Source organism: Mustelus asterias, chromosome 28 (genome assembly GCF_964213995.1).
Source record: "Mustelus asterias chromosome 28, sMusAst1.hap1.1, whole genome shotgun sequence".
Lineage (NCBI taxonomy): Eukaryota > Metazoa > Chordata > Chondrichthyes > Carcharhiniformes > Triakidae > Mustelus > Mustelus asterias.
In genome coordinates this window covers 7,383,303-7,399,542 of record NC_135828.1, presented here as the reverse complement: position 1 = coordinate 7,399,542, position 16,240 = coordinate 7,383,303, and the positions used below count along the sequence as shown (strand labels likewise).

The 16,240-nt window shown below is 42.6% G+C and overlaps 1 protein-coding gene across 12 annotated transcripts in view; it reads left to right on the top strand.

The window, feature by feature from the left end:
* Positions 1-16,240, top strand: part of p4ha1b (prolyl 4-hydroxylase, alpha polypeptide I b) — a 91,030-nt gene that overhangs the window by 27,948 nt on the left and 46,842 nt on the right. For 10 of the 12 annotated variants that reach the window (XM_078199457.1, XM_078199453.1, XM_078199459.1 and 7 more), the window contains 3 exons: positions 8,295-8,412; positions 12,723-12,819; positions 13,016-13,167. In XM_078199457.1, coding sequence (XP_078055583.1) covers positions 8,325-8,412; positions 12,723-12,819; positions 13,016-13,167 — 337 coding nt within the window. In that variant the 5' untranslated portion in view covers positions 8,295-8,324. Of the gene's footprint in view, positions 1-605; positions 786-8,294; positions 8,413-12,722; positions 12,820-13,015; positions 13,168-16,240 lie in introns of those variants that run through there. The other 2 variants (XM_078199455.1, XM_078199460.1) reach the window with 2 other exon arrangements.

Here is a 16,240-nt window from a genome sequence, read left to right as displayed (position 1 = left end):
ACTTAAGCGATGGTCTCGGCCACAGTAGAGGGAGAATAATGGAGCATTTGGATATCCCTACTTCACACAGCGGGGTGCGGAGTAATGAGGAACACAGTGCTCAAAAGAGACGGTGGAGTTGGGTAATTTTAGCAAAATCAGGAAGGAGCTGGATAGATCTTTGGCCAAAGAAGTGTTTTAAAGGGTACAAGTGAGTAGGTTTTGAATTTTGAGACTGGCTTGATGATTGAATTATTAAATCATTAATCCAATCCTCTATTTCAGTTGTAAAATTTGGACACCCCCTGTTGATGTGTCAAAGAAATGTGACATGGTGTTTTGTCTCAGTGACGTTCCTCACCTGCTTAAAGCATTTGACGTTTTGTACCCTCGAAATACGCGAATTTGTGCACCCAAAATTAGTGTCTCTGGCTATTGGAATCTTCAGTGTTCAGAGCTGGACAAGCTTGGGCACTTTGTGACAACCTTTGACCCAGAAGTAATATAGTGAGGAAAACTTGTAATACTTTTAATGTCTAGGGAATCAGAAGTTGTTTTTTTTTAAGAATGTACGAAAAGAACTTTGAAGAGTTTACATCAATTGTAATTTTCTTGGATTAAAAAAGGGTCATGTGACCTGGCAACCCTTGACCAAGAACACACCGAACTTGTGTGGCCAGACAGAAAGGAGGGCTACAAGCAGGAGAGCTGGAGGTTGGAGACAATCAGCACAAAAGAAAACCAACAGGGACAAAAAGGGGAACATAGATTTCACGTGAAGAGAAGTCAGTAAAGCTGCAAAAAAGGTCAGTTTTTTGTTTGGCAGCAAGAAGAAAAATAGAATTCCAAAAACTCGGGCTGACGAATGGCAGATGGAGTTTAATTTAGACAAATGCAAGGTGATGCATTTTGGTAGATTTAACCAGGGCAGGTTACTCAGTTAATGGTAGGGCGTTGGAGAGAGTTACAGAACAAAGAGATCTAGGGGTACATGTTCATAGCTCCTCAAAAGTGGAGTCACGGGTGGACAGAGTGGTGAAGAAGGCATTCGGCATGCTTCGTTTCATCGGTCAGAACATTGAATACAGGAGTTGGGATGTCTTGTTGAAGTTGTACAAGACATTGGTAAGGCCACACTTGGAGTACTGTGTACAGTTCTGGTCACCTTATTATAGAAAGGATATTATTAAACTAGAAAGAGTGCAGAAAAGATTTACTAGGATGCTACCAGGACTTGATGGATTGAGTTATAAGGAGAGGCTGGATAGACTGGGACTTTTTTCTCTGGAGCGTAGGAGGCTGAGGGTGATCTTATAGAGGTCTATAAAATAATGAGGGACACAGATCAGCTAGATAGTTAATGTCTTTTCCCAAAGATAGGGGAGTCTAAAACTAGAGGGCATAGGTTTAAGGTGAGAGGGGAGAGATACAAAAGTGTCCAGAGGGGCAATTGTTTCACACAGAGGGTGGTGAGTGTCTGGAACAAGCTGCCAGAGGTAGTAGTAGAGGTGGGTACAATTTTGTCTTTTAAAAAGCATTTAGATAGTTACGTGGGTACGATGGGTGTAGAGGGATATGGGCCAAAAGCGGGCAATTGGGATTAGCTTAGGGGTTTTAAAAAAAAAGGGCGGCATGGACAAGTTGTAAACCTGCTGTAAACCTCTATGACTCTATGATTCTTGGAGAAGTGATTTAGGAGCAAGCTAAAAAGGACTGAACCCTAAAAAGTGGAACAAATAACTCGGGTGTACAAAAGAGCTGCAAGTTTATGTCAGAGGACCAGATCATGAATTGAGTGCTGTCGATTGAAAAGGAACAGAAAACAGCATTAGGGAAGAGAGGTTTGATAGACATGTGCCACGACAGTGCTAACCAAATCCAGGAACCTCGGATGAAGTGTGTCTGCTGGTGATTGCGACTCAGGTTAAATCAATTGAGTTGGAAAGTCTTGTGATATTGCGCATGGTGGCACATTTATGGAGGGAGTGATGCGGCTGGTTGCATGGGCTTCCTAAAGTGAAATTTATTTGAAGTATCACTTGCCTGTTAATTTGCATTGGTTCTGATATGTATTCAAGTGTAAGTTACAAAAAGTGAGACCTCGTTTGTATTTTCTTAATTCTAGGCATTGTTTGGTAAATGTGATTTATGGTTTCCTCCATGAGGAGCGTAACAACTATCAGTTTCCACATGGAACTGCACGGTGGAACAATAGCAAGCCACTCCTCAAGAATGGGGAGAAAATCGGGGATAGTGACATTGCAGAATTGCAGTCTTGTTCCTATGTTTAAGTAATTGTCTTGAGCAGATGTTAACCTGCACTAGATTACAAGCCCACATTAAGAAGATTTGGGCTTGAGTTCGCTGGGAAATGTTCTTGAACTTTTATTCCTTTGACTTTGATGCAAATGGTTTCAAATCAATGCAAAAGTGTCCAAGCAATGCCCCTGAATCCCAACTGGATTTAGACTGGTGATTGATGACAAATACAACTGGCTTAGTATCGCAAGATGTGTATTACAACATACAACTTCTGATTTTAATTATATTGTATCTGCTGATCCAACACTCACTGTCAGTCGCCAGCAATGATACTTAGGTCCACTTGTACATTTTCACTTTTCAAACAGAAAGCAAAACTTCTTTATTTTATGAGCACTGTTGAAGGCTTCTGCCTCCTAATTTTAGGACCATTGCTTGGTGTGTTTTTGATGTATTTGGGACCAGCTAAGAATACTCATCTTATTATTAAACATAATGTGTCACGTCTTATTTATTTGATACAACAGAGCTTCCTAAATCATAACAGTGATTGTTCTTAAATCAAAATACTTAACTGGCTCAAAAATGTTTTGGCCTCAGAGTTATGGAAGGTGCTACATAAATACTTGTTGTTTTGCTTACATTTATAAAACGCCTCATAACATCCTCGGGACACCATACAAGGCTTCAGGGTCAATTGTTTATTTGTTAAGTGCTTGACCGTTGTTGTCCAAAGCATCCTGTAAATATGATCTACAGCAGGGGTCTCCAAACTATGGCCCGCGGGCCACAACCGGCCCGCAGTTTGGGGACTGCTGATCTACAGTGTTCTCAGCCAAACTAGTCTGTGAATCTCTTGCTTGTTTGGGTGGACAGGAATGAATTGCAATTTCCATGAAGATTAACAGATACTTGAGTGCAATTTGAATGCATTAATATTATGGTGACCTTCAAATGGTTGTGTGGTTTCTAATTTTAAAATCGTTCCTTGCTATCAGTAATTATTATTGATGGATTCCATCGCTTGTGTCAGTAACTGATGTGAGAGTGCAAATAAAAATAGTTGTGAATACTGCATGTTCGACTTTCATGACATTTTTTCCAGAAAATTATGAATTTTTTTTAAAAAAAGAATGATTTGCATTTTTGTAGCATTTTTCATAGGCTCAGGACATCCCAAAGCGCTTTACCGCCATTGAAGTACTTTGCAATGCAGTCAGTGTGGTAATGTAGGAAATGTGCGGCCAATTTGCACACAGCAAACTCCCTCAAAACAGCAATGTGAATATAAACAGATAATCTGTTTTATTTAGTGATGTTGATTGAGGCATGAATATTAGCCAGGGGATAACTCCCCTGCCCTTCTTCAAAATAGTGCCATGGGATCTTTTACACCTCCCCAGGAGGGCAGACAGGGATTGGTTTGACATTTCATTTGAAAGAAGGCATCTCCAGCAGTGCAGGACTCCCTCAGGACTGCACCAGCGTGTCAGGCAGATTTTGTGGAAGTTAAACTCATTACCTTCTCGTTCTGATCTGAAGCAAAGGTGCCAATAACTACTAAAGTCCGATGTTGACTACTTCTGTCACATCTGTATGTGGCACACCTGCAAAGCGTGTGCCACAGATGCACTGATGATATGGGAAACAGAAACAAAGTATTCCTGAAAAAAGTTTTTAATAATATGCGTATTGAAAAGGAGGAAAAAAGGTTGTCCTCCCTCTCTCCCCAGGAGGTGAGCCAGATTTTTTATAGGAAGCTTTCAGTCTAGAGGACACCTTTCTGGGGGTAGCAGCAGTAGCCTTCAACTCCCTGGGATTCACCTGTTTCAAGTGCAGTTTCTGGAAATTGGTTAAACCTTGATCTGTAATGTTTTACATAATGCAAGATTTCTTTTATAAATTTAAATTAGAAATTTAGTTTGAATCTTTTAAGAAGAAGGAAGTTAAACATTTCTATATTAAGCTTATAATTGCTATATTCCTGGGAGTGGGAAGAGAGAAATTTACGGTCTATTATCTCTAATTTTAGATTGAAAATTATAGGCAAAATGGAGTGAAAACTACTGATCCTTGTACATGTAATTTAAGGGATAAGTATAACCTCCACAGCTTTTTGGGAGTATGGCATAGATTTAAAGGAGTTATTAAGTATACTCATATTTATGAAGATTTTCTGGTGGCTTGATCTTAAGTTTTAAAATCTTTTATACATTTAGCACGTAAAGGATAATGTAAAGATTGGCAAACACAGCCAAATTCCAGAAACCACACAAACTGAATAGCCAGGGAGGCAGTGGAGTCGCGGTAATGTTACTGGACCAGAATGCAGAGGTCCAGGCTTATGCTCTGGGGACACGGGTTTAGATCCAACCGCAGCACGTGGTTCGATTCAAATTCAGTTAGTAAATCTGGTAATCAGTAATGGTGACCGTAGAACCATTGTCGATTGCTGTAAAAACCCATCTGGTTCCATAATGTCCTTGAGAGAAGGAAATTTGCCAACCTTACCTGGTCTGGCCTACGTGTGACTCCAGACCCACAGAAGATCAAGAAGGCAAATGGGATGTTGGCCTATATTTGCGAGGGGGATAGAATATAAAAGCAGAGATGTCTTGCTGCATCTGTACAGGGCATTGGTGAGGCCGCAGCTGGAATACTGTGTGCAGTATTGGTCCCCTTATTTGCGGAAGGATATATTGGCCTTGGAGGGAGTGCAGAGAAGGTTCAGCAGGTTGATACCAGAGATGAGGGGTGTTGATTATGAGGAGAGACTGAGCAGATTGGGTTTGTACTCGTTGGAATTTAGAAGGCTGAGGGGGGATCTTATAGAGACCTATAAGATAATGAAGGGGCTGGATAGAGTAGAGGTGGAGAGATTCTTTCCACTTAGAAAGGAAACTAGAACTAGAGGGCACAGCCTCAAAATAAAGGGGGGTCGGTTTAGGACAGAGTTGAGGAGGAACAACTTCTCTCAGAGGGTGGTGAATCTCTGGAATTCTCTGCCCACTGAAGTGGTGGAGGCTACCTCGTTGAATATGTTTAAATCACGGATAGATGGATTCCTGATCGGTAAGGGAATTAGGGGTTATAGGGATCAGGCGGGAAAGTGGAACTGGTCCACTTCAGATCAGCCATGATCTTATTGAATGGCGGGGCAGGCTCGAGGGGCTAGATGGCCTACTCCTGCTCCTAGTTCTTATGTTCTTATGAAATGGCCTAGCAAACCAGTCAGTTTAAGGGGAAGTAATGATGGGTAACCAATGCCTTGTTGGCAAAGCTCCCATCCCATGAGAAGATAAAATGTTGCACAGATCTTTTAAATGTTTACACATACAGGCTAGCAGGGTTTCAATTTAATACCATCCCAAGGGTAGTACCTCCAGTCATTTTTAAAATAACTGCAGTGCAATGTGACTAGCTCATGTCCCAAATTCCTAGAACAAGGCTTAAAGCTATTTATCAACACTTTCAATAAGAAAGCACTGCATGGCTAGTTTAACAAGCTGAATATGTGATGTTTGAATGCATTGTAAACAAAAGATATGGTCCATTGCAGCTGCTTCTCCCTTTACAGCCTACACTGAAAGGTATGTTTCAGAATATCATATGCTGTTCTGTGTGCACAAATGCCTGTTGTAATACACTCCTCCTGCTTGTAGTTTCTGGCTTGTGAATGTGTGCGCTAGTATGCAGCAACTGTGAAAGTAGGAATGCAGCCTCGTATTTATTTAGCGCTTCGTTGCATCTCTCAAAGCAAATCCAGTTTGAAAAAGGTAAGCTCGTAATGCAGGCAGTTGGGTCAACTTACAACTGGCACAATCTCACAAACAGCAAGAAGCTGAAGGGCCAAATTAATACCTTTTTGGTGACGCTGATTGAATGGGCTCCCTCCTTCCCTTTTCATGATGCTCATTGGCTCCTTAACATCAACCCGCAACCAGCCGAGGAGGCTGACGTGGTCTAGCTTTAATATTTCATTCAAAGTTTGGCACTTCAGTAATGTCAGTAAGAAGTCTCACAACACCAGGTTAAAGTCCCAACAGGTTTATTTGGTAGCACAAGCCACAAGCTTTCGGAGCGCTGCCCCTTCATCAGGTGAGTGGAAGGGGCAGCGCTCTGAAAGCTTGTGGCTTGTGCTGCCAAATAAACCTGTTGGACTCTAACCTGGTGTTGTGTGACTTCTTACTGTGCCTACCCCAGTCCAACGCCGGCATCTCCACGTTGCTTCAGTAATGTAACAGACTTTACAGCAGACTTTAAATATTGAGCTGAGTTCTCCTGGTGGGCTTTCTAAAGAACAGGTTAATCAAGACTGTCCTGAAGTCTGTTAATCCTACACCGCTGTTGGTTTTTCTTCATATTCCAGTAATAAACTTCAGTCTTTGCCTGTTGAGAAGGAAAGTTTCCTCAGTTTAAAGCAATGGCCACTGGACTGTTCAAGTGAGACTAACTTCAAGGCAAGAATGTCAGCAACTGAATCAAACTAATATCCTGTACCTCATTTTGAGAAACATCTGTGTAAGTTTAAGGTAATGGTGAAAAAGAATGAAGGGGCAACATGTGGAATAAAATGCTTAGGCAATTGTTAATTAAAGGCAACAGCAGTGTGGTTTCTGAGGTGTATGATGAGGATTAGTTGGACAATGCGCTCAACCAATGAGGAAAACAGGCACACAAGAAGAAGATGATCATAAAGAGGCAACTACAATTCTTTAGGCACATACCTAGAAGCAAGACACTGAAACATCTGGTAATGATTGGTACAATTAAGGACAGAAGTGCAAGAGGAAGAACTACACTGACACTTTAAGAAGCAGAATAGGCGCAAGATTTGGGAACAGCACCAAGACGTTTGCTGCTACCAAGGATTGTGAAAGTAGGACAGCCATGGTCACCACTGTTGTAATAGCCCGTGAAGAAAAGAAGAATGATTTGAAATGACCTGCCGAAGAGGGAGGCAGATTTCAGGAGGAAGTTGGATAAATACTTGAACAGAGCTTTGGTGAAAGCGGGGAAGGAGGAAACTAACTAGATAGCCATGAGTGGCAGAAAGGCTTCTTTCTTCAATGCAGATCAATGCATTCAATGATCTGCACTTGTATCGAAATATCATAGAAATCATAGAATCCCTACAGTACAGAAGGAGGCCATTTGGCTCATCGAGCCTGCACCGACAACAATCCCACCCCAGGCCCTATCCCCACAACCCCACACATTTGCCTCAGTAACCCACACATCCCGGGACACTATGGGCAATTTACCATGGTAAGGAGTCTAACAACACCAGGTTAAAGTCCAACAGGTTTATTTGGCAGCAAACGCCATTAGCTTTCGGAGCTGCTCCTTCGTCAGGTGGGTGGGAGACCTCCCACCCACCTGACGAAGGAGCAGCACTCCGAAAGCTAGTGGCGTTTGCTGCCAAATAAACCTGTTGGACTTTAACCTGGTGTTGTTAGACTCCTTACTGTGAGACTCCTTACTGTGTTTACCCCAGTCCAACGCCGGCATCTCCACATCAATTTACCATGGCCAATCAACCTAACCTGCACATCTTTGGACTTATGCGATTTCGCAAATGGTCTTTCATAGAATCCTTACTGTGCAGAAGGAGGCCATTCGGCTCATCGAGTCTGCACCGACCACAATCCCACCCAGGCCCTATTCCCGTAACCCCACATATTTACCCTGCTAATCCCCCTGACACTAGGGTCAATTTAGCATGGCCAGTCAACCTAACCCACACCTATTTGGACTGTGGGAGGAAACCCACGCAGACACGGGGGGAAATGTACAAACTCCACACAGACAATGACCCAAGGCTGGAATCGAACCCGGGTCCCTGGTGCTGTGAGGCAGCAGTGCTAACCACTGTGTCACCGTTATTGCATCATTCAAAATTGTGCTTTCGCTTTATGAACTTTCAATCTATTGTGCACAAAAATAACTTTCTTACCTCTTGCAGCTCACTCATACTAAACACAGTTCTGATTTGTTCCATTCCTCTGAATTGATTATGCACTTACATTTTTTGTTTATTTTATCCATTGTAGAGTTCCAGTACAGTGACCAGTTACCGAGCCATGGCTTGTATAAAGATTTGGTGCGTTTTAGGACTCGGAGTCCTAGTTTCACTTTCACAGGCTCATAATGATTTCTTCACATCTATTGGTAAGTGTGAGATTGTTTTAAAAGGTGCTATTGCTTAACTAATAATACTTATCCAGGGAGACAATGGCCTAGTGATATTATTGCTCGACTATTAATCCAGAAACTGGATTGGGGTGGCACAGTGGTTAGCACTGCTGTCTCACAGCTCCAGGGATCCAGGTTCGATTCCCGGCTTGGGTCACTGTCTGTGTGGAGTTTGCACATTCTCCCCGTGTCTGCGTGGGTTTCCCCCGGGCGCTCCAGTTTCCTCCCACAGTCCAAAGATGTGCAGGTTAGGTGCATTGGCCATGCTAAATTGCTCCTCAGTGTCCCGGGATGTGTAGGTTAGAGGGATTAGCGGAGTAAATATGTGGGATTGTGGGGATGGGATTGTTGTCAGTGCAGACCTGATGGGCCGAATGGCCTCCTTCTGCACTGTGGGGTTTCTGTGAAACTCAGCTAATGTTCTGGGGACCCAGATTCGAATCCTGCCGCGTCAGATGGCTTTATTGATTTCAATAAACAATGTCTGTAATTAAAAATCTACTGATAACCATGAAACTATTGCCGATTGTTGGAAAAACCCATCTGGTTCACTAATGTCCTTTAGAGAAGGAAATCCGCCATCCTTACCTAGTCTGGCCTACATGTGACTCCAGAGCCAAAGCAACGTGGTTGATTCTCAACTGCCTTCAAGCAACTAAGGATGGGCAATGAATGCTGGCCAGTCACTGATGCCCATGTCCCACAAACAAATTTTTAAAAAGCTTGAGCATAGAACATAGAACAGTACAGCACAGAACAGGCCCTTCGGCCCACGATGTTGTGCCAAGCTTTATCTGAAACCAAGATCAAGCTATCCCACTCCCTATCATCCTGGTGTGCTCCATGTGCCTATCCAATAACCGCTTAAATGTTCCTAAAGTGTCTGACTCCACTATCACTGCAGGCAGTCCATTCCACACCCCAACCACTCTGTGTAAAGAACCTACCTCTGATATCCTTCCTATATCTCCCACCATGAACCCTATAGTTATGCCCCCTTGTAATAGCTCCATCCACCCGAGGAAATAGTCTTTGAACGTTCATTCTATCTATTTGTGGATAGTTTGGAGGGATGTCAGAAGTTGCAGCGAGACATAGATAGAATGCAAGACTGGGCGGAGAAGTGGCAGATGGACTTCAACCCGGATAAGTGTGTGGTGATCCATTTTGGCAGATCCAATGGGATGAAGCAGCAGTATAATATGAAGGGTACCATTCTTAGCAGTGTAGAGGATCAGAAGGACCTTGGGGTCCGGGTCCATAGGACTCTTAAATCGGCCTCGCAGGTGGAGGATGCGGTCAAGAAGGCGTACGGCGTACTGGCCTTCATTAATCGAGGGATTGAGTTTAGGAGTCGGGAGATAATGCTGCAGCTTTATAGGACCCTGGTTAGACCCCACTTGGAGTACTGCGCGCAGTTCTGGTCACCTCATTACAGGAAAGATGTTGAAGCCATTGAAAGGGTACAGAGGAGATTTACAAGGATGTTGCCTGGATTGGGGGGCATGCCTTATGAGAGACGAAGGACGAAGGATGAGAGGTGACCTGATAGAGGTTTACAAGATGTTGAGAGGTCTGGATAGGGTAGACTCTCAGAGGCTATTTCCAAGGGCTGAAATGGTTGCTACGAGAGGACACAGGTTTAAGGTGCTGGGGGGTAGGTACAGAGGAGATGTCAGGGGTAAGTTTTTCACTCAGAGAGTGGTGGGTGAGTGGAATCGGCTGACGTCGGTGGTGGTGGAGGCAAACTCGTTGGGGTCTTTTAAGAGACTTCTGGATGAGTACATGGGATTTAATGGGATTGAGGGCTATAGATAGGCCTAGAGGTGGGGATGTGATCGGCGCAACTTGTGGGCCGAAGGGCCTGTTTGTGCTGTGGCTTTCTATGTTCTATGTTCTATCCCCTTCATCATTTTATAAACCACTATTAAGTCTCCCCTCAGCCTCCTCCGCTCCAGAGAGAACAGCCCTAGCTCCCTCAACCTTTCCTCATAAGACCTACCCTCCAAACCAGGCAGCATCCTGGTAAATCTCCTCTGCACTCTTTCCAGCGCTTCCACATCCTTCTTATAGTGAGCTGACCAATATTCCAAATGTGGTCTCACCAAGGTCCTGTACAGTTGCAGCATAACCCCACGGCTCTTAAACTCCAACCCCCTGCTAATAAAAGCTAACACACTATAGGCCTTCTTCACAGCTCTATCCACTTGAGTGGCAACCTTTAGAGATCTGTGGATATGGACCCCAAGATCTCTCTGTTCCTCCACAGTCTTCAGAACCCTACCTTTGACCCTGTAATCCACATTTAAATTAGTCCTGCCAAAATGAATCACCTCACATTTATCAGGGTTAAACTCCATTTGCCATTTTTCAGCCCAGCTTTGCATCCTATCTATGTCTCTTTGCAGCCTACAACAGCCCTCCACCTCATCCACTACTCCACCGATCTTGGTGTCATCAGCAAATTTACTGATCCACCCTTCAGCCCCCTCCTCTAAGTCATTAATAAAAATCACAAAGAGCAGAGGACCAGCAATTGATAATAGGACAGGGATGTTAATCTGTCATTAATGTTAATCTGCTTGTACAAGATTCCTGGAGAATCTGTATTTTAATGTAACTGGCCCAGTGCATTTTATATAACCAGCCGAGTTGCTATTTGAGCTATGCACAACTAAGACAAGCGATAGTCCTATGCACTAAAGTACAACATTAGCATGTTATCTGAAAGAAGCTAGATCTGTGAATTTAAAACACTTCTGTATCTAGATATTATGACAAAATAAATGCACTATTTTAAAAACAAATGTCATTCTGTTGCCTATGCCATCCGGATTGATGTGTCAAATCAAAAGGAATTGCTCTGAGCCATATGTTGTGTGTCTTCTGTGGCTGCTGGCAAAGCAATACAGAAGCAGCCTGGGAGTTGGTTGTACATCTGTGATTGCTTAGCTGGGATGGTATACATTTCAAAGCATTGAAATCGGCCTGATGTTTTTTTAAAACTTTATTTATTAGTACCACAAGTAGGCTTATATTAACACTGCAATGAAGTTACTGTGAAAATCCCCTGGTCACCATCCTCTAACACCTGTTCGGGGTACATTGAGGGAGAATTTAGCATGGCCAATGCACCGAACCAGCACATCTTTTGGACTGTGGGAGGAAACCCACGCAGACGCGGGGAGAACGTGCAAACTCCGCACAGACGGTGACCCAAGCCGGGAATCGAATCTGGGTCCCTAGCACCGTGTGGCGGCAGTGCTAACCACTGTGCCACCCTATTGTCAGATTCCAAAAAATTAATTGCAGAGCAAGGTGCTTCAAACAGAGATATCTGCCCCATCATCGTCCCCATTGTAAAATAAAACTGCTAATTGGAGGCCAAATGTTAATTCCTAGGCTTCATTGGGTGTGACTTAAAACATAACAACGATGCAGTAAACCCAGCTTGGGAGGGAAAAATGACTGGTTTTAAAGCTGTCCAACACTGGAGATTTCCATCGTCTCGTGTTTGGATCTGTTGCGGATATATTAATAGAGATTGATTGCTGTGTTTAATCAATAAGTCTATTATTGTTATAGTAAACTACTCCCAGGGTGAATAGGAGATGAATTGGATAGACCTTGGCCTTTTCTTGTCTTGCAATATGTATGTTCCTACCAGAGAAGAATTCTGTCAGCCTCAAAATCGAGAATACAAGATTCCAGAATGTTGCATGGTGGTGAACAGTGAGACCATTACAATATTGCATATTATTATTCCAAATGAGAAAATAACATTGGTTTTGGTGGGTTAAGGAGCAATGTGGAACTCTCAAAAAAAAATCTTTTAAGTTCTACTCACTGTAACTGGGAACAGCAGTGCTTTAGCTGGCTGTCTGGGGTAGGTTGGATAATGAGTCAATTAGTCACTTTCACGTCTAGTCTTTTAATACTTGAACCATGAGTAATAGGACAGGGCTGACGATCTCATATTAATGTTAATCTACTTGTACAAGAGACTTGTAGAAATTTGCATTTTAATGTAATTTCCTGTGCATTTTATCTAACTAGAATTGCTATATAAGCTATGCACAGAGACAATTTTCTTGCACGCATCAAAGTAATTTTTTTTTAACATAACTGATCTCCAAAGCAATTTAGCATGAATGTTGCAGATAAAACTTAAAAGTAAAAGAGAATATTTCCAGTTTCATAGAAAATCTTGTTAACTTGCTTTGATAATGGAATTACCCTTTTATGTAAAGCATCATGTGTAAAACTGTTTTGCTGTCCTTGGGTAGGCCAGATGACGGATCTGCTGTATACCGAGAAAGATCTGGTGACCTCCTTGAAAGATTACATCAAAGCGGAAGAGGGCAAACTGGGAAAAATCAAACGGTAACCCAGTTTCTTGGAATTTTGAAGAAGCATTTAGATCCCACTCTTTCAGTACTTTATTGTTCTCTTTTTCTTAACTTCCTCCATTTGTATGGCTGACATGTTTGTTCACCAAACCATATATAATATCAATATGATGATATCAGTAAAGCGTTTCAGTTGGTTGCCAGCATTAATTTCTTCTCCGTCTTACTAGGTGGGCAGAAAAGTTGGACCAACTTACTGAAGCAGCTACCAAAGATCCAGAAGGGTTCCTAGGGCACCCAGTGAATGCTTTCAAATTGATGAAACGGCTGAACACAGAATGGTTGGAGCTGGAGAACCTGGTCCTCAAGGACATGTCTGATGGTCAGTAGCTAATCAACTTTTTCTGGATGGACTAATGAACGCCCTTTTCCCCTGCACTTCCTTCTCCCCTTTGACCCTTCACCCATTTCCCCTTATGTTTCTCTCCACCAACCCAGAGGATGGAGGGTTATAGGTAGGTCTAGAAGGTAGGGATGTGTTCGGCACAACTTGTGGGCCGAAGGACCTGTTTGTGCTGTAGTTTTTCTATGTTTCTAACCCATACTCTTGCTCCTCCTTTCGTCTGGAAAGATGGGACAATCCAACCTGTGACCCTATTGTGTCAGGACCTTTACCTGAACCCTGTCCTCCTCAGACACCCTGTGTGTAATAAGCAAAGGAGAAACCCATTGGCAAAAACTGAAACATGGAGATCAATAAGCACTCGTTTATCTTGCAAATCTGTTAAATATTTTGATATCTCTAGTGTAAATTACAAGGTTTGAGGGTATATACGTGATCAAAAGCAACTTTTATTTTGCTTGAAAATTAAATGTTCACTTTTTTAAAAACAAGTATTTTCTCCTTTGCTAGAGTTTGCCAATGTTTCTTTGAAGCAGCCAGGAGAGTTTCCTTGGAGGACTTTTGCACGAGGTGTACCCACTTTCTTTCTTATTTGGCATCTCATCATGATGACACATCTGGAATCAATAACCTGGGAAAGTCACAGGCAGTTATGTTCTATAGGTTCATGGTGTGACGGTAGCAGTGCTGCATCCAGTACATTTTGCTCTCAGAAGTTTGTTTCCGTATTTGATCCAAACATCTTTATTTGATTAAAAACAAAACAAGTAGCATGTTGTTTGAGGTATGTGCACACATTTTGGTCAGTGCTTGTCTGCTGAAAAAGAAATCAGTATTGCAACCTAGTAAGTAGTCTCACGACGCCTGGTTAAAGTCCAACAGGTTTATTTGGTGGCATGAGCTTTTGGAGCGCTGCTCCTTCATCAGGTGAGTGCCATCAGGCACTCACCTGATGAAGGAGCAGCGCTGCGAAAGCTCGCGCTATCAAATAAACCTGTTGGACTTTAATCTGGTGTTGTGAGACTCCTTACTGTGCCTACCCCAGTCCAACGCCGGCAACTCCACATCATATTGCCAACCTGCCACCAATGATGCTTTTCTTTTTCAGTTCTTCAGTGAATGTTCCTTGCCCATTATCTACAACCTCGCCCTACAATCAGTGCCTGCCTTTCTGCATTGATGGAGTAGGGGGTACATATGTATATGTATCACACTACGTTTACTTTTGACTCTTAGTTTACGACTGGCTTTGGAATGTCCGTGTGTCATTGAAGGAGGCAGTCATAAAGATTATTTTTAACAAATGGGTTCAGTGTTCCACCAGTGTTTCCTGACTGGAGTAAGCCCAGTGCTTCATTACAGTTCCTCTTTCATCATAAGTGCATTTGAAGGACTCTCATCCAGGACTGAATTAGGTCTTTGTCTGGGGTCTAGAGGAGAGCATATTCTAGAAACGTATAACTTGGGAAGGTACCTGCACCTTATTTTTGTTTTTTTGTCTCCAGTTCCACACACCGAGTTCACATCTGCACTTCATTCAATAAATAAATTCCAGTTAAAACAGCTGGGTTTCATATTAAAATAGTTGCACTGGAAAAGCTAGGAGTCTCTAAATGTGGCGGGGCAATTCAAACTCAATTGTGCAGTAGCCAGCAGTTTTACTGCACTAAACCTTTCAATAAACTTCATTTGGCAGATGGCTACGCAGCAAAGGGCAGTGGATCAAGTTGCTTTGAAAATTGGATGCAAGCCTGGCATGTGCAAACACAAGACTTAACAAAGACTAATGTCTGAACGTTTCACTTTTATTTCTCGAGCAAAAATGTCTTGGAAGTCGTAAAATCTTTTCTGAAGACGTGTCGTGATGGCGTGTTTTCATGGACATACGATTGATAAAAATGTGATTGAGGTCAGAAGGCATTGAGCAGCTTTTGGCTGCTGAACGAAGTTGAGATAGCATTCCAAACCTGTCTTATCAAAAACTTACTAACTTCTGTGAAGTCAGACACGATTGTCTTGAAATGAACATGTCCATTCCTGAAGCGCCTTCCTGAAGTCATCCAACCCTATGTCTAGGTTTCCCACATTCTGATGAGCGAGATAGCATACAAGGCTTTAGACCAAGTGCTTGGAGAATGGGATTAGCATGGATAGATGCGTGATGGCTGGTGCAGAAATGATGGCTGGAGGGCCTCTATCTGTGTTTTAAAGCTCTATGATTCTATATGGCACTTGGTTCCTTAATGAACTTGGGATGGCATTAGCTGAGGAGTAAGGAAGATCACAAGCGATCCAGCCACCCACCCAAAAGTTGGCTAAAAGCCCCAGAGCATGCACAATACTTTTTTAATTACTGAAACTTCTGAGAAGCCCAAAGAACATCCTACTGTTGCTAAAAGGAGGTTAAGGAACAAGAAAGTGTACAAACTGTGGATAATTTGACCTCGGGTTAATACATTGCATTGATACATACGTTAACCGACATGCTAATTTCAGTAGAATAGTGAGGTGTAAGCTCACTCCACTGACCCCTTGACTCTTCTACATGCCCCCAAACTGACTTTCTACATTCTGGAACAAGACAGCTAGTAAGACAATACGATATGTAATTTTACAGGAACCCCCAATCCCTTATAAATATTGGCACAGTTCCATGAATTCTCCTGTCCCGAATCAACTTCCAAAGATAGCAGTCCAAAGGAAATTCTGGTTTTGTTGCAGGAAATCATTTTACTAAAGTTTGTTGAAATAGAGCAACATAAAAACATGCTGGTAAGTAAATAGCCAAAGGAATATAAAATGTTTAAACCTTGAACCAGGATGCTAGGCCCCAAACAGGCAGAAATCTGATGATCCCTCAGATTCTGGTTTGGAAACTATAATTCAAATGGCCCCTATTTTAATTCCTGGCAGTTTGTTAATTGCAGTCCTCGCCTGACGGTATGAAGGTGGTATCTCTTGACGCGCCTAATGCTCGGCCAAAAGTAGATTCCATTTTCGGTGCAGCAGCACCCTTTTTAGAGATGTTAAAACAGGCAGGTCATTGATGACA